The sequence below is a fragment of the Bos mutus genome, chromosome 11 (genome assembly GCF_027580195.1).
Source record: "Bos mutus isolate GX-2022 chromosome 11, NWIPB_WYAK_1.1, whole genome shotgun sequence".
Lineage (NCBI taxonomy): Eukaryota > Metazoa > Chordata > Mammalia > Artiodactyla > Bovidae > Bos > Bos mutus.
Window position 1 is genome coordinate 36,103,812 of NC_091627.1, and position 21,159 is coordinate 36,124,970.

Sequence of the window (21,159 nt, forward strand, 5' to 3'; positions counted from 1 at the left end):
TGTAACTTCTACAGACTTTAATTGTGCCTGTCCATGTTCTAGGTGGAATTTTCCATCATAATTAATAAATACGTGAGTCCATAGCATCAGTATGAATTGCTGGAGCCATATGGCTGGAGTGCTGATACCTGGGCGATTAGCAAGTTAAATGAAACATCTTGAGGTCATCATATCTCGGTGTGGAGTTGTTTATTATCCATGTATACAGGCTTTTAAGATTGGACTACCATTTACATGAAAACTGATACCAATAAAGATGATTAGAGAGAATCAACAAATCAATCTCCGTGGTAGTAAGGCACAACCTGAAAATGTAGTGGATGTGTAGTTTTTAAGAAGAGAAAGGAATAAGATTTTTCCCTTGTTAATGAAAGAGTTGGCTATTTAACCACGTAGCATGCTCCCTGTTTAATTGGTTACTGGTGTCACAAGTATAAAGTAAAATTGTTCTCGTTATGACAGTTGCTCTGTCATCCTTTTAGGAGGGTATTTTTCAAAGTGTGATTCTTGGACACCTTCAGGTGGTTTATGAGTTAATGGTTATATAATTAGACTATTTACTTTGTGCCGGGCATGAGCTAAAACTTTATTGATACAAGTATTTAGTGATGAGTTCATTGATGTTTCATCTTCATGTGTGTCCGATGAAGATACTTTTGGCAGTCAAGAAGATAAAGAAAAGTGATGTCCAAGGTATCTGAGCTTCTAAAGATGTGAAGAACTACTGACTAGGCAAGGCTCTGCCATAGGGGAATCAACACTCACTGGTCTGGTGTTGGCTTAGAACAGAATGGCCTCATGTCCAGGTGAGACTGTTGATGCCAGTGGAGTTGAGAAGGCAGGGGAAGGTGGATAGACACAGTCCTTTTGCTTGGGAATGTTTAGTGCTTAACAAGTGATAAAAAATGCTTTCGTCCAAAAGTGAGGTTCTGGCACAGCTACCACCAGAAATGAAACTGGGAAAGAGAATGGAGGGGAGCAGAAAGAAAGAGATGAAAACTTTCTGATAAAGCATCATTGCATACTTCTGTGTGTAAGATTTAACAGATTCCTAACTTGTCTGCAATGGAGATAAATTTCACGTGTGAAAACCAAGTTCAGAACTCTTTGTAACATGTCACTACCAACCTCAGCACTCCATGTGTTCCTTAATTCCTTCACTTGTCACCCAGAGAAAAAAACTGTTTTTCTCTGTATTTGACAGGTATACAAATTATGCCTTGTGTTTCAGTCAATTTCTGTTCCCATATGTGCTAGAATCACACACTATTAAGGAGCCGGAACTGGGGAAAAGCCTGGAAGGAAGGATACTGAATCAGTACCTCTCCTTAGGACCACTGGAGGGCCTGCTGCTCCCGTGATTCATCTCCAGGAGTAGAAACTTCAGCTTGGTACCCTTCATGATTGAAATTGTTAGAAAGTGTGACACTAATGCTCATGAATGGATACATTTTTATGCCTCGATGTATCACTGTTGCTTACATTTAAAAAAATTTTTTTAAATTATATCGGAGTTTATTTTAGTGCTAAGTTTTAAAATAAGGAATTAAAATTTTAAATATCAAATTTCCGACGCAGTAGGAAACCTCACACTCCACTGTTCACCGTTAGTAGTAGGGTTTTCTTAAGGCTTGAGGTATATTACCAGGATGTTGGACTCTCTGGATCTTACCATCCTCAAAGCACTTTGAGTACTTGTGTTTCATTCAGGTGAGTGTATACACATTTTCTCTCTACTACTCTAACTATTCACCACATTTGTATGATATGATCGTCGATGACTCAGCACAAGTGAAAGCACCCAGCATCCACAGTGACCTTCCAGTGAGTTCTCCATGATTCTTTTCCAAGTAAACAATGTCCCCGCGCTGACACTAAAGAGAACTTTATTTCGGTTCCCTCTGCTCTCAAGTGGTCCAGGCCCACATTGACCAGGTAAGGGAACACCTATGACTCCGACTAGCAAACACGGGAGCGGCTAGCTCTGCGAGCGTGGAGCAGAGCACACGGGACAGGGAAAGAAGCAGGAGCAGGTGGGCACCAGCCATCCGTCAGAACCCTACGCAGCCCCGTCCCGGCCTCGCGTTGATCACTCGTCTTTATATGTTCTCCTTTTGCAAGACTGGGATGAATCCGTGTTCCAAACCTTTAGAAGCAATTTGAAAACACAGCTTTTGATGTGGCACTTCAAAACAAGTTGGCACAGAATGAAGAGTGACATTTGGTCAGTGGTTTGCGGAGGAGCCGTAGCCTGTCCCTCCACAGGCCGGGCTGGGGCTCAGGGCGCAGGCTGGCTCTTGGGCGCGGGGTCCTCGTAGCGGCCCGGGCCGGGGGCGGCCTCCGGGGGGAAGCCCTGCTGCTGGTAGCCGTAGTTGACGGTGCCGCACGGGAAGTGGCGCAGCCTGAACAGAGGCACGTCCCGCAGGCTGGCGGTCAGCGCCGACGGCTCGAGGAGCAGCGAGGCGCCCGGGTGGCGGGCGGCGGGCGCGGGGGCCGGGACAGCACGGGCGCCCTCGCCGCCCGGGGGCCCCGGCTCGCGCTGCTCCTTCTTGGCCGGTGGAGTGTTCTTTTTGGTGTGTTTCTCTGTAAACCAGGAGCCGTAGGTGGGGTTCCAGAGGCTGGTGGGCTTGTTCCTGGAGCCCTGGACTTGGGGCAGCTCCGAGGGCGGGTTGGACTGCGAGAAGGCCATGTTGACGTGTCCCCCCTCCACGGCCGGCGGCCGGGCGCCGCCTCGGACACAGGCCTCCGCGACCGCGGGCTTCTTGCCGGCCTTGCCGGGCGGAGGCGAGGGCAGAGCGGCGGGGGCGGCCGGCTCGCGGCCCTCCTCTCGCTTGGCCTGGGCTGCCGAGACCAGGAGAGGAGGGATTCCCTCGGGGTCCTGGGGCCTCATGGGCACCTTCTCCTCCTCTTCCACGAGGGGCCCGTATTCTACCGGCAAAGCGGTGTTGATCACATCTGGGTCCTACAGGCGGGAGAGATGGACGGATGGAGACTTTGAACCACAGGCCAAACGTGTGGATGGGAAGATAACCTTAGCGATGATGTCATCCAAACTTACTTAACAGATGAGGAAACCATTCAGAGTTTACTGGGAATATATTAATTTGTAAGCACGGGAGAATAAGAAACACGTGCGAAAACGTCCTCATCTTTGTAGAGCTTGGAGGAGAGGCGCTATTATAGAAGAGCGTGCTGGGACAGGGTGCCCAGAAGCGGCCCCACTACCTGGGGAAGGGGAGTGGGCTCAGGAAAGAAAGGCTTTGCAGAGACCAGCTTTAGGCAAAACTTACAGACGAATGGATTTAAAAAATTATAAATTAGTTTTTTAAAATGGTTACAGTCTGTTTCCAGTGAAGTGTGCTCAGTCGTGTGCTGCTCTTTGCAATCCCATGGACTGTAGCTTACCAGGCCCCGTCCATGGAATTTTCCAGGCAAGAGTACTGGAGTGGGTTGCCATTTCCTTCTCCAGGCGAACTTCCCGACCAGGGGATCGAACCCACGTCTCCCACATGGCAGGCAGACGCTTTATCCTCTGAGCCACCAGGGAAGCCCAGTTCCCAGTGAAATACGTAAAAAAAAAAAAAAAAAAAAAAAAATCTATATGTTTGACTTCAAAATGTGTCTGTTGAGAGTGAGAGGAGGGGAGGGGAAGGGAGGAGGGACACACCATGCTGGCTGACAAGGTTAACCTCTGGTTCTCCTAGCATTTCCATCACCTTTGGATGGAGGCTGCACTGGATCATAACGTTTCTGGGTTATATCATCACTTCATTACACATGCTGATATCACAATGCAGTGGTTTTTCAACAAGTTTGGATCTGATGAAACCCAGGAAATACTGACGTGCTATGAGGAAAACCACTTACAAAATCAACTCTGTGCTAGATCATTTTTACAGCGACAGACTGATATAGAAAAGCAGAAGGCAGCTGCTAGAGATTTGAGGAAGATTTGTGGAAGAAAGCTTAAAGTTGGGGAAACTTAATCCTGTACTATTTTGTGCAAATTGGGAAAACCATCACTTCAGGTTAATAGAAAAGCACATAGGTCCAGTATTCATCAGTAAAAAGTTTAAGCATAAAAAATAACTACCTTCTAATTCTCTCTGCTTTAGTCTTTAGTTCCTTCTCTATTAATTATTAATTTCTAGAATGAGTCATTCAAAATATGCTTGTACAGAGCTCCCAGCTTTTAAGAGGGATCTTATGTGCTTTGGAGAAGAAAATTACTCCAAAGTATATGTACTTAAGTGGATGCATCCCATTAATATTACAACATAATAACCTAAAAGCCACTGAACATCAAGTTCTCTAAAACAAACAAAAAAAACCCAAATAACTTGAAGTCTATATAGATAAATGCTTTCTGAGCTCAAAGGACCCAAAAGAATGGAATCATGAGGACAGGAGGTGACTCCAGTGTGAAAATGTATATGTCTATTGTTACAACTAAGAGGAGAGGGAATTTAGAGAGGTAGCGGTTTGTTGTCTGACTTCTAAAAGGTTCTCCAGAATCTGATATTCTGGCAGAATGAGAGGCAAAAAAGAGGGAAAGAAATTCACGCAGCCTGGAGGTGAGAAGTGTCGGTGTGAAGGTCCCTGAGACGTTGAAGTAGAGGAGCACACCCCTCCACCGAGGATGGTGCAGACACAGACGGAGGAGATTGGGGGCCAGGGCTCTCACTTGATGGCCTCCACTCTTGAGGAGGTAGAAGGCATAGTTATCTGCTGAAAATCTCCCCATTTCTATCAACATCAAAACAGGAAAAAGGCAGTCCTTACTGACGGAATTGGGAGTGGAATCTGGACAGGGACCAGCAGGACTTCGGGAAGCTGCGTGGCTTGGACAGACCCTCTCCCAGCTCAACTCCTCTTAAGCGACAGCAACTAGTATTTGTTTACAAAACAGGCAGACTGAGATACCACTCATTGTACTTATAGATAATTAACATTCATCTTCAAGAGCATAGCTTATTTCTCCTGGCTGGTGTAACTGTTATTTCACATTTTGGCATTTGCCATCTTCAAGACTTTTCCATATAAATACTAGCTGAAGGAGGTGGGGGGGATGTGTATACCTGAGTGCAGTATTCAATCCTCTCCAAAATTATGGCAAAGTTGGGCCTGTCTTCAGGCTGATGTTGCCAGCACTGGGTCATTATCCGGTATCTAAAAGAACAAGGACATAAATTAAAATCAAGAAAAATGGGATGAAAAATAAGTCCCGCCCTCCCCCCAGCGCTTTTCTAATAGGACTGGAACAGCACTGTCTTCTAGGGTGGGGACTCATCTTGTCCCCGTGTTTGCACGTGCCGCCCTCTGCTGATGGGCAGGGTGTGAAGGTATCACACAGGGCTCATTTGTTGCATTCCTGAATTACCGTCACCTCTGGGGCAGAATATTCTAACTGTATTTCCCATCTGTCTTGTCTGTGGGAAGGAGGTGAGACAGATCGGTTCAGTTCAGTTCAGTTGCTCAGTCGTGTCTGACTCTTTGCGACCCCGTGGATTGCATGAGGTCCGTGGTGAGACACACAGGACAGCAGAAAACCCAGGGGATAGAGATGCTCTAGGGAGACTCAAGACCTGTGGAGTAAGGCAGCAGGGACGGAGCCCACGACACAGACCCAGGAGATGCCTGAGGCCAGTGAGCCTGGTGAGTCCACAGCCTCCATCCAGACAATGTGTACCTTTTGGGGTGTGGCATTATTGCTGTCAAGGGGCAGGTAAGGATAAACCATCTCATTGAAACTACAGACACACTCCTATCTTGGGGCATATTAAATGAGGTCAGCCATCTGTTCCTTCATCTTAAAAATTAAAATGCATATGTGGCTGCAGATATTTTTTGAAAAGGAAAATTGTGCTTAGTAAATTGTAGAAAATCCTCAGAGTCATACACAGGCCCTGGGCAGTTCTTAGGTGGGTCCATCCGTCCTCCACTGGTGACGAACTCCAGGACTTCCTGGTTGCTTTTGCTAGGGTATGGCATGTATCCAAGAGAGAAGATTTCCCATAGCAGCACTCCGAAGGACCTGCACACAGGACGGGAGGTGTGGGTGTGGGCGTGCACACACACATACACAGAGACTCAGACATACACACAAATACATTCACAGATGCTCATACACAGACACACACATACACATGTAAATACCCCGACACACTTACAGAGACATATGTATATGTACACACAGAGACATAAACATATACACAGTCTCAGACACACACAGACATGCACACATGGAAAATTTTAATTGCTTAATTTCATTTTTCCACAATAAAAGTTTTTAATATGGAGAAATAGAAAAGAATGAGAACGTAGCCCTACGTGAAGATCCATAAAAGGATAACTAGCATGTTATGTTTCTTCGTTCAAGATTCTGGGCTTAGAATTTTTTTACATAATTGCTGTGATTTTCTTTTTTTGGGGCAAATTCCATTATAACATAAACATTTTGCATGCTAATACAAACCCTTTTATAAATAGAATTTGACATAGCTATAAAAAATTCCACTGAGTAGTTGTGCCATAATTTGCTCTATCATTTCCATATTGTTTTCAATTTTTGAAGTATTTTAAAAACATTGTGATGAACATTTTTATACATTTTTAAAAGGACAGTTTCCTTAGAATAAATTTCCGGAATTTAGGATTAGGATAATCTAGTAAAATCTAGGATAATTCTAATGGAATGACTAGATCAAAATAATATGAACGCAGAAAAATTATTTCTGTATATTGTCCATGTGACTTTCTAGTGCATTGCTGATCATCAACCAGCACTGTGCATCAGACACTCTTACCAACACTGAGAGTTCTTACTAAAAATGAGAACTTTTGCTGATTTTTAAGGTAAAAAAATGGTAGATTATTTTAAATTATGATTATTGATTGGATAATTAACATGGTTGAATGTGTGTGTTAATTCACTCTGTTTTTTTCCTGTGAATGTTTCATGTTTAACCACATATAACCACCCTAAACCACATATTATATTTTGATTTATAAACATACTTTATCAAAGATGTTAATCTTTTATTCAAAGTTCAAACACTTCTATTAGTTGCTTTCTTATTTTCCTTGTTAGCATACCAAAGATTTTCATTTTTAGGTAGTTGAATCTATTTTAAAAAATTCTGTGATTTCTTCCATCTGTTTCAGAGATGGTACAATCCTCTCTTTACCAATGATTAGATGAATGTTTGCTATTTTCTTCCAGTTGTATTAATATTTCTTTTTTCTTTCTTCTCACATCCAGTTGGAGATGAGTTTGGTGTAAAGTGTGAGGTAAGGATCTCATTTTATTTGCTCTTCTAAAACCACTCTTTAACACTACATATTCCTATAATAATTTTCTCGTCAACTATTGACTTGTGAGTAAGATAGGTCTGTTCCAGGATATCTATTCACTTCATCTATTTGTCTGCTTCTTGCATTGATACCATTTTCTTTTACTTTATTTTTTGGCTGTGCCGAGTCTTCACTGCTGCACGCAAGCTCTTCTCTAGTTGCGGTGCACGAGCTTCTCACTGCACTGGCTTCTCTTGTAGAGCCGGGCCCTAGAGTGTGGGCTTCAGTAGCTGTGGCACACAGGCTTAGTTGCCCCTGGGCATGTGTAAACTTCTTGGACCAGGGATCAAACCTGTGTTCTCTCATTGGCAGGCAGATTCTTAACCATTGTGCCACTAGGGAAGTCTCTCTTACTTTTTGTGTATTTATGTTTTAATATCCGGTAGGACATTTTTCCTTCTCTCTTTTTAAAGAAATGTATCTGATTTCTCACAATCAAATCAAATGTATTTTGATTTCTCAAAATAAAAAATACAAAAAATGTATTTGATTTGTTTTAAATGAACTTTAAAATGATTTCTATTGTGTTTCAAAATCATCTCCTTTGATATTTTGCCTAAAACTTTAAAACATTTAATTTCATAATTAGTTTTTTTAGCCAAAAAAGGCTATCTTTGTTTTAGTATTTGGTTGCAGTTTTATAATGTTAATATTACCTCAAAAATTTACGGAACTATAGCTCCTCTGGAACTATAACTCTTGAGTCACTTGGACTGCAAAGAGATCAAACCAGTCAATCCTAAAGGAAATCAACCCTGAATATTCATTGGAAGGACTGATGCTGAAGCTGAAGCTCCAGTACTTTGGCCACCTGATGTGAAGACCTGACTCATTAGAAAAGACTCTGATACTGGGAAAGATTGAAGTCAAGAGGCGAAGGGGATAACAGAGGATGAGATGGTTGGATGGCATCACCGACTCAATGGACATGAGTTTGAGTAAGCTCCGGGAGATGGTGAAAGACAGGGAAGCTTGGCGTGCTGCAGTCCATGGGGTCGCAAAGAGTCAGACAGAACTGAGCGACCAAACACCAAAGCTTCTCTGGGCTTCCCAGGTGGCACCTGTGGTAAAGAACCTGCCTGCCAATGCAGGATACTTAAGAGATGTGGGTTTGATTCCTGGGTTGGGAAGATCCCCTGGAGGAGGGGTGGCAACCCACTCTAGTATTCTTGCCTGGAGAATCCCATGGACAGAAGAGCCTGGCAGGCTACGGTCCATAGGGTCCCAAAGAGTCAGACATGTAGCAAGTGATTTACACAAAGTACTTTTATTGACATCATTTAAGTGAACTTTCAAAGATTCTTTTGGGGAGAATTGGGCAAAGGTAGCTTCTATATTTTTCAGGTGAGAAGGCTGAAGCAGAGATTATTATACAGTTAATTCAAGACAGACTGGAATATGTTATTAGATTTCTTGATTCTACTGACTACAAATTGCCTGGTGCATATATTATTCTTTTCTGTTTGGTGGTCTTTCTGCCTCCCCCCAGGGCAGAACAAAATAAGCAAAATCATGGATGAAACTAAATAGCAGGGCTTAAAGAATCCCAGCAATATGTTTTCTGCCTATCTGGATAAATAGCTAAGGAGACAAATTGCAGTATTCTTTGACAGAATCACTGTATGGATTGCAAATAGATGTTTATTTTCTTAGAGTTCAAGGGAGTGAGAAGTCATGTTGGTTACAGAACACTGGTAATTTCAGGTAAGTAATGTTGTGAGATTTAACAGATAACCATACAGGATACTCATTAACATTTGAATTCCAGATAAACAAGAAATACATTTTTAGTATCAGTATATCCCAGTTGGATTTCCCAGGTGGCGCTAGTGGTAAAGAACCCTCTGGCCAGTGCAGGAGACATGAGAGATGAGGGTTCGATCCCTGGGTTGAGACGATCCCCTGGAAGAGGGCATGGCAACCCATTCCAGTATCCTTGCCTGGAGAATCCCATGGACAGAGAAGCCTGTGGAGCTTCAGTTCATAGGGTCGCAGAGAGCTGGATGGGACTGAAGCGATTTAGCACACATTCATATCCCAAATACTGCATGAGACATACTTATACCATACAATTTTCATGTGAAATTTCATTTTAACTGGCCATTTTGTATTTTATCTAGTAATCCTACAGATCAGGTAAATCTATATTTTGTATGCCAATTTTTTTTTAAATCACCTATAAGTTAAGCCTGTCTTAAACAGGAGCCACAAGGCCCAAAGCTTTGCACCAAAGCATTCAAAAATCAAATAAGACAAATATTTTTTAAAAAATCCCACATTGTTTCTTCTGATATAAAACTTGCTCCTCTGCTTCATGAGGCCTGGGGTGGGATTGAGAATTTGAGTTTATGACAAGGTCCCAGGTGATGCTGATGCTGTTGCTGTTGATCGGAGGAGCACACTTTGAGACCCACTGGGTTTGGGTAAGTCAAATCTCAGTGGCTTCAAACAACAAAATCTCTTATGCACATTATCAAAAAATGGATCAGAGGAGGGACTCTGGTCACCATGGCTCCTCTGTCTTCTGACCTTATCTCAATGCAAGGCTTTCAGAATCTGGAGGATTCTTGTCCATTTTCTTGGTTTCCCACATTGCTGTTGAGAAATTCAATTGTTTGGATTCCCTGTCTTTCCTCTCTGATAATTGTTTACTATGACTTTATTTGTATCTTTGGAAACTTTTACCACCTTGATCACCATTTGTCTGAAATTTCACAATGATATATTCATGGGGTTGCTCTTTTTATTCACAGCGCTTAGCACTTTCTGGATGCTTTCATTCTGAAAACGTACGTCCTTCTGGGAAATCTTGAATTATTTCTTTGATGTTTTTATTCCCTTCATTTCTGCTCTTCATTCTTTCTGGGACACCTATTTGTCAGCTAATTGGGTCTAATGGTCTAATTCTTTTAATTGTCTTTCTTTTCCTATCTATCCGATCTATTTATAGTCATTTTATTTTCTAGAGGATTGATTCAACTCTGTCTTCCAACTTTTCTTTTACTTTCACACATCTATTATCATCTTTTTTTAAAAAAACACTTTATTTTCTTAAGAACAGTTTTAGGTTGTAAAGAAATTATGAAGATAACACAGAAAGTTCCCACAGGCCTCACACGCAGTTCCATTTTTAGCTTCTTACATTAATGTGATACATTTGTTACAATTAATGAGCCAATACTGAGGAATTATTATTAACTAAAGCCCATAGTTTATTCAGGTTTCCTTAGCTTTTGCTGAATTTCCTTTTTCTGTTCTAGGACTCCGTTAGAATATCACTTTATATTTAGCTGTCATGTTTCCTTAGGCTATTCTTGACTTTGGCAACTTCTCAGACTTTCCTTGTTTTTAATGACCTTGACAGTTTCAAAGAGTTCTGGTCAGGAATTCTGTAGAATGTCATATTAGGATTTGACTGTTTTTCTTATGATTAGACTGGAGTTAATGGGTTTGGGGAGAAAGACCTCAGAGGTTAACTACCATTTCTTCATATGTCAAGGTACGTGCTATCAACATGATCTACCGCTGTTGATGTTGACCTTGACTGCCTAGCAGAGGTAGTGTTTGCCAAGTTTCTTTCTTCCCCCTGCTTTTCTCTCTCTGTGCCTTTTGAAAAAAATGCTGCTGTGTGCTGCCCACATGGGCTCCAGGGAACTAGGCTCCATCTCCTTGAAGGCTCTCTTATCACATTTTTCTATCCAGGAGTTTTTTCCCTAAGAACATTTAAAATAATTAGTTAATTGATTTTTGGCTGCATTGGGTTTTAGTTTTAGCATGCAGGATCTCTCCTTGCGGTGTGCGGACTCAGTCTTTGCGGCAAGCGGGCTCAGTTGCCTCTTGGCATGTGGGAGTTTGGTTCCCCAACCAGGGATCAAACCCGTATCCTCTGCATTGAAGGCAGATTCTTAACCACTGGACTGCCAGGGAAATCCGAAAAAACATTGTTTTAAATAATCTTTTGTCCTTAAGATTATGGTTACAATAACTTAACTTTCCGAGGATATTGTTTTTAAAAGTTTTCCTAAACTTTCTACATTCTTATTCCTCCAAGTTCCTTTGTATATGTTTGCTTCCTTCAGATCAGAATCTTTCCTCAAATGTTTGTAGATTCTTGGCTCTCTGTTCATATATTAAGATTGGAACCCGACAAGATGGGAAGCTCTGTGTAGATGAGGCTTGCTAACTGGAGAGCAACTGACTTGCTTGTTTCACGAGGGGCCTTCGTTTCCTGGCTGCTGTAACAGTGTACCACAGACTTGATGACTTAAGACAACAGAAGTTTATTCTTTCACAGTTACAAAGGCTGGATGTCTGAAGTCAGTATTGAGAGCTGAAAGTGAAGTATATGCGAGACCACACTGTTCCTTGCCTCTTCCAGCTTCTGGAGGCTGCTGGAACATCTTGACCTGTGGCCACATCTCTTCAACCTCTGCCTCTGTCCTCTGGGTGTGAGGCAAATCTCCCTCTGCCTCCTGTGAGGACACTGGTGATGCAGACTCCTTCTCCTGATGAGGGTTTCTGGGATGAGATCCTGATACCACTGGAGGGCCATTTTTCAGCCCACTAACACTCACTACCGCACAATTGCACTCATCTCACATGCTAGTAAAGTAATGCTCAAAATTCTCCAAGCCATGCTGCAGCAATACGTGAACCGTGAACTTCCAGATGTTCAAGCTGGTTTTAGAAAAGGCAGAGGAACCAGAGATCAAACTGCCAACATCCACTGGATCATGGAAAAAGCAAGAGAGTTCCAGAAAAACATCTATTTCTCTTTATTGACTATGCCAAAGCCTTGACTGTGTGGATCACAACAAACTGGAAAATTCTGAAAGAGATAGGAATACCAGACCACCTGACCTGCCTCTTGAGAAACCTATATTCAGGTCAGGAAGCAACAGTTAGAACTGGACATGGAATAACAGACTGGTTCCAAATAGGAAAAGGAGTACGTCAAGGCTGTATATTGTCACCCTGGTTATTTAACTTATATGCAGAGTACATCATGAGAAATGCTGGACTGGAAGAAACACAAGCTGGAATCAAGATTGCTGGGAGAAATATCAATAACCTCAGATATGCAGATGACACCACCCTTATGGCAGAAAGTGAAGAGGAACTAAAAAGCCTCTTGATAAAAGTGAAAGAGGAGAGTGAAAAAGTTAGCTTAAAGCTCAACATTCAGAAAACTAAGATCATGGCATCTGGTCCCATCACTTCATGGCAAATAGATGGGGAAACAGTGGAAACAGTGTCAGGCTTTATTTTTGGGGGCTCCAAAATCACTGCAGATGGTGATTGCAGCCATGAAATTAAAAGATGCTTACTCTTTGGAAGGAAAGTTATGACCAACCTAGACAACATATTGAAAAGCAGAAACATTACTTTGCCAACAAAGGTCCGTCTAGTCAAGGCTATGGTTTTTCCAGTGGTCATGTATGGATGTGAGTGTTGGACTGTGAAGAAAGCTGAGCACTGAAGAATTGATGCTTTTGAACTGTGGTGTTGGAGAAGACTCTTGAGAGTCCCTTGGACTGCAAGGAGATCCAACCAGTCCATCCTAAAGGAGATCAGCCCTGGGTGTTCTTTGGAAGGAATGATGCTGAAGCTGAAACTCCAGTACTTTGGCCACCTCATGCAAAGAGTTGACTCATTGGAAAAGACTCTGATGCTGGGAGGGATTGAGGACAGGAGGAGAAGGGGACGACAGAGGATGAGATGGCTGGATGGCATCACCGACTCGATGGACATGAGTTTGAGTGAACTTCAGGAGTTGGTGACGGAGAGGTGTGCCTGGCATGCTGCAATTCATGGGGTTGCAAAGAGTCATACACGACTGAGTGACTGAACTGAACTGAGCACTTGCTATGTCTAAAGTTTTTCTCTTCATGGGTCGGTTCCTTCACTGAGAATCTTCTGATCTCCTCCTGCCTAGCTGCCATGTGCTTGGCACTGAGGGGAGAGAGGATGCATGCACCTTTAAGTAGGCAGACTTCTTAAACTCTACTATTTCTGCTTATAGTACAGAATCCATGTTTGCTGATGTCTGATATCCCCAAGGTCAAAAAGAATTCAATTCTTCAGAGAGGGAACCCCTAGCCTTGTGTGGTGGTAGAGGAGGGGCAGAGGTGAGGGAATGATCTAGTTACTTTTTAAACAGATATGTAACTCATTTTCCTCTCTGCAGCACCTCTACTTAGAGGTGCTGGCACCTTCCACTCCTGGGCCTTTCTGGGGCTCCTGACCAGGCTGAGTGAAGCAGGCTACTTCAAGATGGATGTAGGTGTCAACTTTCTAGTCTCCTAAGTAAGGGACCAGGCTTCCCTGGTGGTTCAGATGGTAAAGAATCCATCTGCAATGCAGAAGACCTGGGTTCGATCCCTGGGTTGGGAAGATCTCCTGGAGAAGAGAAGGGTTACCCACTCCAGCATTCTGGCCTGGAAAATTCTATGGACAGAGGAGCCTGGCAGTCTACAGTCCATGGGGTCACAAAGAGTCAGACACGACTGAGCCACTAAGCACACACACACAAGTAAGGGACCATTTGTCTGTAAACTTTCCAGTTTCCAAAGTTATGTCATTGTTGTCTTTGTCCTTGTGGATTTTTATGCAAAGAAGATTCCTCTGTGTATGAGTGTATTTTGGGAGGGAACACAGGTTGACTGCCATTTAAAATTATGTGTTGCTCTTGTAGGAATTATGTAAAACAGTATGGAGAGTGCTCAAAAAATTAAAAATAGAACTACCTTAAGATCTAGCAATTCCACTTCTGGGTATACTACATCCAAAGGAAATAAAATCAGTATTTTGAAAAGGCATCTGCACTCCCAAGATCATTGCAGCATTATTCACAATAGCCAAGATATGGAAACAACCTAAATACTGATGGATGGATGAATGGATAAAGAACATGTGGCATGTATTTTACACACACACACACACACACACACACACATACACACACACACACAGAGGAATATTATTCAGCCTTAAACAAGAAGGAAATTTGCCATTTGCAACAACAGGGATAAACCTGGAGGACAGTATGCTGAGTGAAATAAATCAGGCACAGAAAGACAAATGTCACATGACCTCACTTATAAGTGGAATGCAGAAACAGAGAATGGAATGATGATTGCCAGGGAAGAAGAGTCTAGTCAAGGAGCACAAGGTCTCAGTTTTGCAGGATGAATGATTTCTGGAGATCTAATGTGCAGATATTGTTTTCCAAACTGATTTTTAGCTGTAGATCACCATCACTGATATTTTTGTGCTGATAATAATTTCTTTTTCTCTGTTATTCTGTCAACTGGAGAATTTCATTGATCATTTTTCTAATCTTAACTCAATGTTTTCCTGGGATAAATCCAACTTTGTTATTATGCTAAAAAAATTATGTGTGGCCCTGTGTGTGTTTCACCAGCCTGCAGTATCAGAACAGCCTGGGAATTTGTGAGAAATGGAACTTCTCAGTGACCTCAGACTTCTTGAATCCTGAGCTCTCAGGGTGGGGTCCAGCATTCAGTTGTGTCTTACCAAGACTTCCTGGTGATTCTGATGCTCTGTTGATGTGGGCCCTGCTATAGAGGTATGCTGTCTTCTCTCTTATCCTTCCACAAGAGAGTGTGGGCTCGTTTGACTCATGAGCTCTACTTGAAGGCTCATGGTGAGACCTGGATGAGGGCAGCAGAAAGACTCACCACGTGTCTGTTTTAGAAGTAAATATTCCTTCCATGAAGGCCTCTGGGGGCATCCACTTGACTGGCAGCATTGCACAGCCTCCCTTTCGGTAGTAGCTCGCTCTGCAGGGAGAAGAGAAAAGCAGACTTGGTTCTGGAGATGGCTCCGAGCCAGGTACCTTGAGAGAGTGGCAAAAAACAAGGTCTGTGAACTGAAATTAAGGAGGGGCTCTTGTGGTTTGGGGGAACAGCAGGGGGCACAGATCATCTAGTTAACAACCTTAGTGTCACTTAATAGGAGACGAAACAGCCTGCTGGAGGTGTGAAAGAAAAGATCTATGCAATGACTCAAATACCCACTAGGAGATGGTTAGATTTCCCTGATGGATTTTGTTCACTGTAACTCACAATGAATAACATTACTCCAACCTTATGAGTATAGTTCCTGATGATCCACGGTAATGCGAGATGCACAATGGGAGGACTAAGAGCGGGGCTGGTGTCCTACTAGTCTGGGTCCTCCTCGGCACTTACACAGCATCTAATTCAACACAGGCACGTGACTCCAAGTCCTCTAGGTGGCTGGCAGGAAGCTGCTTCCTTTAGCACAGCCCCCAGGGAAAACACAGGCCTGGGGTGGAGCTGGCGTCCGAGGGATGAGGTAACTAGTTTTTGTCAGTGACATCATCAATGCAACTCACTCATAAAAAAACTAATGAATCAATTCCTCCCTCTGAAGCCAGCTCCACCCCAGCCCTGTGTCCTTGTGCCTGGTATGTTATGGGAGGTGGCTTCCTACCAGCTGCCTGGATTAATTACTTCAAAAAATAACTGACTGAAATATGAATTGAGTGGTTAGCTGACTCATTGGAAAGGACCCTGATACTAGGAAAGTTTGAGGGCAGGAGGAGGAGGGGTCGACAGAGAATGAGATGGTTGGATGGCATCACTGACTCAATGGACATGAGTCTGAGCAAACTCCGGGAGATAGTGAAGGACAGGGAAGCCTGGTGTGCTGCAGTCCGTGGGGTTGCAAAGAGTCAGACACATCTGAGTGACTGAACAACAACGTGTGAGGTATTCTGCCACATGCTGAGGACAGAAAGAAGTCATAGTCTCTCTCTTCCAAGGATGTGGTTTAGTGGAAGAAACAGACATAATTAACTGCAGTAAGAACACACATATGATGACAAAAGTATGTATTCAAGAGGAAACTCAGTGACCAAAGAAGAATGGGTTTGTTCTACCTGGGGTGGGGGTGGTGGGTGGAAAAGTACAGGAAGAGTTTCTTGGGGGTGCTGATGAAGCTGAATGGCAAAGAAACGCTCACAGGAGACATTCGTGACACATGCTGTCGCACGGGGCCTGTGGGAGGCAGGGGGCTGTAGGGAAGCTAGGGTACTGAAGTCTAGAGTTGGGACCTGTCAGTGCTGAGGACGGAGGGGAAGGGCCAGACCACGTGACTCGTTTAGTCTCACTGCAGAATTCGAGTCTTAGAGGACAGGCAGTCCTGGGTGCTCCGAGACAGGAGGTGAAGGAACGCTGAGGCTCCGGGTGGTGGAAGAGGGTGAAGCGGAGCTTTCCCAGGTATGCGGTGGATATCAGTGGTAGTAACAGTAGGTGAAAACATTGCCAACTCCTGAGTTTCTGTGTGCTGCTGCCCTGCGGTAACAGGATGCCATCAGGAGATTGCTACCAGTTCCTTGGGAGGCTGACAGGGGTCTCCCTTATTGTCCGAAGACTGAAAGGTCTGCCTGACCACCTCTCCTCACTCTACTGCTGGATTAGGGGAGGTGTGATTAGTGACTGTGTCAGACAGTGGCTCACTCAGCTCATGGAGTGAGTCACTGTTGTTAATAATTAGACAAAGATGAAACCAGGGGTTGGGAAGAGAAGTGTGGGATAGTATACAGTAGAGGTTTGCTTTTTCCAGTTAAATTTTTTATTTTATTGGTTTCTTTTAATTAATTACTTAATTGGCTGCACGGGGCCTTAGTGGTGGCACACAGGATTGTTGAATTTCGTTGTGGCATGTGGGATCTAGTTCCCTGACCAGGGACGAAACGCAGGCCCCTTGCATTGGGAGCGCAAGTCTTCACCAGTGGATCACCAAGAAAGTTCCCTGTTTGTTTTTTTTTTTTTTTTTTTGATGTAGCCTCGAGAATGTGACAGGGAAAAAGAAATGAAGCTGAGCTAAGTACTGACGGGCTTTGAACTATCCTTCCATGTCTCCTGGCGTGGGAAATGCAGAGCAATGCGCTGGGCCCAGTCTCTTGTCAGTTCTAAGGTGCTCTTGCCTAGGGTAATGGAAGCTAAGTCTGTTTGGAATTCCTGAGTATTGAGGAAAGGGGTTAATTAAGCTAAAGTTTACCTAGAAGCTTTTTCCAAGTGAAGTATCCAGGTTATTCTGTCTCAGAACATGTTAGGACTAAAGAGTTGGAACCAGAAAGACAATCTAATTAACAGGTTAGTGTCAATTATTGCAGGCAGAGAGATCCTAGAATTAGTCCTTCAGGCATGAACAATAATTCAGGCTGCCCCTGTGCTGAAAAGGAACTTAATGCCATTTTCGGCGGCAGGTTGACAAGGCACCAGAGTGCTCTGGGGGATGCAGTTGAGAAGTGGGCTCTGATGGGTGAGGGCACTCTTCACTCACCTGTAGATGTCACGGGCCATTCCGAAGTCTCCGATCTTGGCCACTCTTCCAGGGCCTGGGCGGGTCAAGAGGCAGTTCCTGGCAGCAATGTCCCTGGGATGAAAAAAAAAGGTAAATGCATTTCGTAATTTTATTCCTAAAAAGATAAAGGTATAAGAATCACAAGAATTTTCACCTCCAATCTAAAGTTCAAATAGTTCCCTTTTCTTCTCTGCATTTCCTTTACATTAGATCTCAGTATGAAAGAAATAGCTAAGCAATTCTAGGTCTCAGAACCAACAGGGAAATGGAAAAGGATTAGGGGAGATGATTGAAAATGTTTAATGGGATAATAATAATGAAAATAACTATAATAGGAACTAGAAAATTGATTGTCCTTTTACTAGGTACTTGAGCACTGTTCTAACTGCTTCATATCTAATTCTCACCGTAGCCCTGTAAGACACAAGGTGCTAGTATTATCCTTATTTTATCAAAAAACTTGGAAGATAATAGAGGACATAGAAATGTATTTGGCCTTTGGCTATTGTTCTGTACAGATTGCTGGTTGGTTTCTGCCGGTTGTTTGACGGAATGTTCTGGAACAGCATGGTTCCCATGAGATTCAAGTAGGTCAAGGCTTTCCCAAATAGTTCTAGTTTTATATTTTAATATGCCATCATGGTTTTTACATCCGTGATTTTATCTAAAGCCTTTGTTAAGCTGTATGCATCATGGCTATGAGGCCAAAGAATCACTTCTTTCCTGTTATAAAGTTATCTTGTCTTAGTCATTATGTTCCAGTCGTTAGGGCCTATTCTTCCATAGCATGAGTGTAAGGCTGGATCAGAAGCTTTCCAAGACTCATCAGCTTCTACTCACTGACTGCTAACCCATTCTTGAGCTGCACGTGGGGGTTAAGGATGCAGCCAGACGAAGTCTGGAATGTTGTTGTTGTTTAGTCACTAAGTCGTGTCTGACTCTCTGCGGCCCCATAGACTGCAGCATACCAGGCTTCCCTGTCCCTTCACTATCTCCTGGAGTTTGCTCAAACTCATGGAATGGGTTTCTAATAATATTAAAGTCCTGGACAGAAAAAAATGGTGCTTCTTGGGGGGAATGGGTGGTGTTTCAACTGGTTTCATGATCATTGGCTGAGAAAGAAGGATCATGGAAAATAAACAGCTGGATAGTATTTTTTAAAAAAAGATCTGGATGCAGGATGATGGCTTAGGATAGCAGAACAATTGGTCAGGGTGGGAGATGGGTGTTATTAATGCCATTGCCCTAATCCAGAAGGTTTAAGTTGAATTTTGAGGCACAATGGTGCATAAAATGCCCTAAGAAAACCATAAAAGCATAACATATATGACATCAAAAAGAAGAAAATATAGTAGGATATATAGCCATGGCTTCTCAAGAGAAATATAGTGAAGTCGACCAACAACAATATTTATGGCTCTGGAAAGGTCTTTCTGTTGATGTGCATGGAATGGTTGCTTAAAAAATTGATCTTGAATTTGATGGCAAGAAAGTAAATGTAATATCATAGAACACACCAAGAATTGGTAGAATGACACATATTTCTTGAAATGGCAATAAACCATGTCCAAAGGAAACAGATCTAATAGAAAAATGGGAGTGTGTGGATCTGCGAGGGAGTCCGCTCTGAATTCACGAGGTGTGTGTGCATGGGAGTCTGTGAATCTTAAGGCAGATGGTGAAGGAGAGAGAATTAAAGTAAACCTATTGGGGGAGGGTGCCATCAACCTCGAGCCAGTTAGAAGATATAAAAAGATGCGTTCCTAAAACCAATTACCCCAGAGACAGCTTTGACTGAGATGGACAATTTCTGCTAATCGTCACCTTTTGCTTATAAAGCAGATCATCGAACACACTGTTGATTCAATCTTTGACAATTTCATTTCTTGAAAAAGATAAAAGAAGCAACAAAATATTACTCTGGGATCTTATTGTGACCTTCAGCAACTATTTACAGATATGGAAGCAATAGGAATCTCGAGTGAATTTTTGCTCCTTGTTATCTTATTTTCAGTAATAACAGGGCACTGGATATAGTCAAAATGTATCATCCCTTAGGAAAGCAGATTTCAAAACGTCAGAGGAAAAGTAGACACAATCCCTCAGTCAGAGAATCTGGACACTTGGTGATTAACGTGAGGGTGGAGATGAAAAGGCAGAGATGACCTCGGGGAGAAGTGAAGGGAGAGATCTGACGTCACTAAGGTGATAGGTCACATTGCTCTCAGATGGGCTCAGACTTGGCGCAGGTAGACATGAGCTGGAGAGACTTTATTCTTTCCAGGTACACCAATCTGAGAAACCACAGTGGAAAAGAATGTGAAAAAGAATGCATACTTTGCCGTACAGCAGTAACACAACACTGTAATTCTGCTATACTTCAAAGAAAAAAAAAAAAAGATGGAAAGATGGCTCTAGCCAAGGACTTATTCTAAAAAGGGCACAACCCTGTCACGTCTGAGCAACAATAAAGCCCCGAGCTGAGATTTATGGAAAGTTCTGGACACAATAAAAAGGGCAAGAACAACAGTGGCAGTGCTGTGAAGCAGAGAGTGTGGCTTTGGGTGAGAACAGAAGAACTGGGGCTCGGCTTCTCTCTTGCTTCTGTTATTTCTATCAAGCACGAGGATCTGCAAGCTGGAAAGACTGAGACTCAGGAAGATCTGCGGGCCAAAACGATGAAGCGACAAAGGATGAGCCAGTGTGAGCGTCCGGCCTTGTTTTCAGAGTGATTTCAGTAAACTAGGCCAGTGTATTTCTTGATCTTTAACATCCCCTTTATTAGGGAAGAAAACATAGCTTGTTATCTACCTCCGTGCTCTTCTGTTTCTAAACTCTTACAGCGCTTCTTTTTCATTCTCTACGTTATTTTTACATACTCTAATGATTAGCAACATGTCTTATACTCCTTGATGGGTTCATGAATGTTTATTAGTTCACCGGGTTATTATTTACTAAATGAGAAACAAATCATTAAGAAAAGCTTTGCAAAGAGTCTAACAATCTATTTGACTTTTCAAGTTTCAGAATCAAGCTGTCTGTTGAGAAAGCCATGGATAGCCACGTGGAAAGAAATATGTGTCATCTCTCATGTCTATAGCGTTACACATGGACTTGATGTACCAGTGCAAACACCATTTAAACCCAAGGGTCATATAGAGTAGAGGAAATGAAGTACAGAGGTAAAGAAAATAATTCTCATTCTTCATTTCTGAGTATTTTAGAAAAAAATAATTTATCCAATAAACATTTATTGTGTGCCACTATATGCTGGGGATATGAAGATGAATAAAATAGGGTTGTTGCCTTTGATTTATCCATAGCCAGAGATCCGAAAATACAAACTCCTTAAACTTCCCTTAAGGAGCCCAATTTTTTAGATGATATGGCATGCTTGGTCACTCAGATGTGCCTGACTATTTGTGATCCATGGACTGTAGCCCTCCAGGC

The 21,159-nt window shown here is 42.8% G+C and overlaps 1 protein-coding gene across 1 annotated transcript in view; it reads right to left on the bottom strand.

The window, feature by feature from the left end:
- Nucleotides 1-226: 226 nt before the first annotated feature.
- Nucleotides 227-21,159, bottom strand: part of ALK (ALK receptor tyrosine kinase) — a 738,336-nt gene continuing 717,403 nt past the window's right edge. Inside the window, exons 25-29 of the mRNA XM_070379310.1 lie at nt 17,689-17,781; nt 15,054-15,155; nt 5,900-6,034; nt 5,079-5,169; nt 227-2,962 (exon numbers count right to left, since the gene is read on the bottom strand). Of these exons, the coding sequence (XP_070235411.1) occupies nt 2,279-2,962; nt 5,079-5,169; nt 5,900-6,034; nt 15,054-15,155; nt 17,689-17,781 (1,105 nt within the window). The 3' untranslated portion in view covers nt 227-2,278. The remainder of the gene's footprint in view (nt 2,963-5,078; nt 5,170-5,899; nt 6,035-15,053; nt 15,156-17,688; nt 17,782-21,159) is intronic.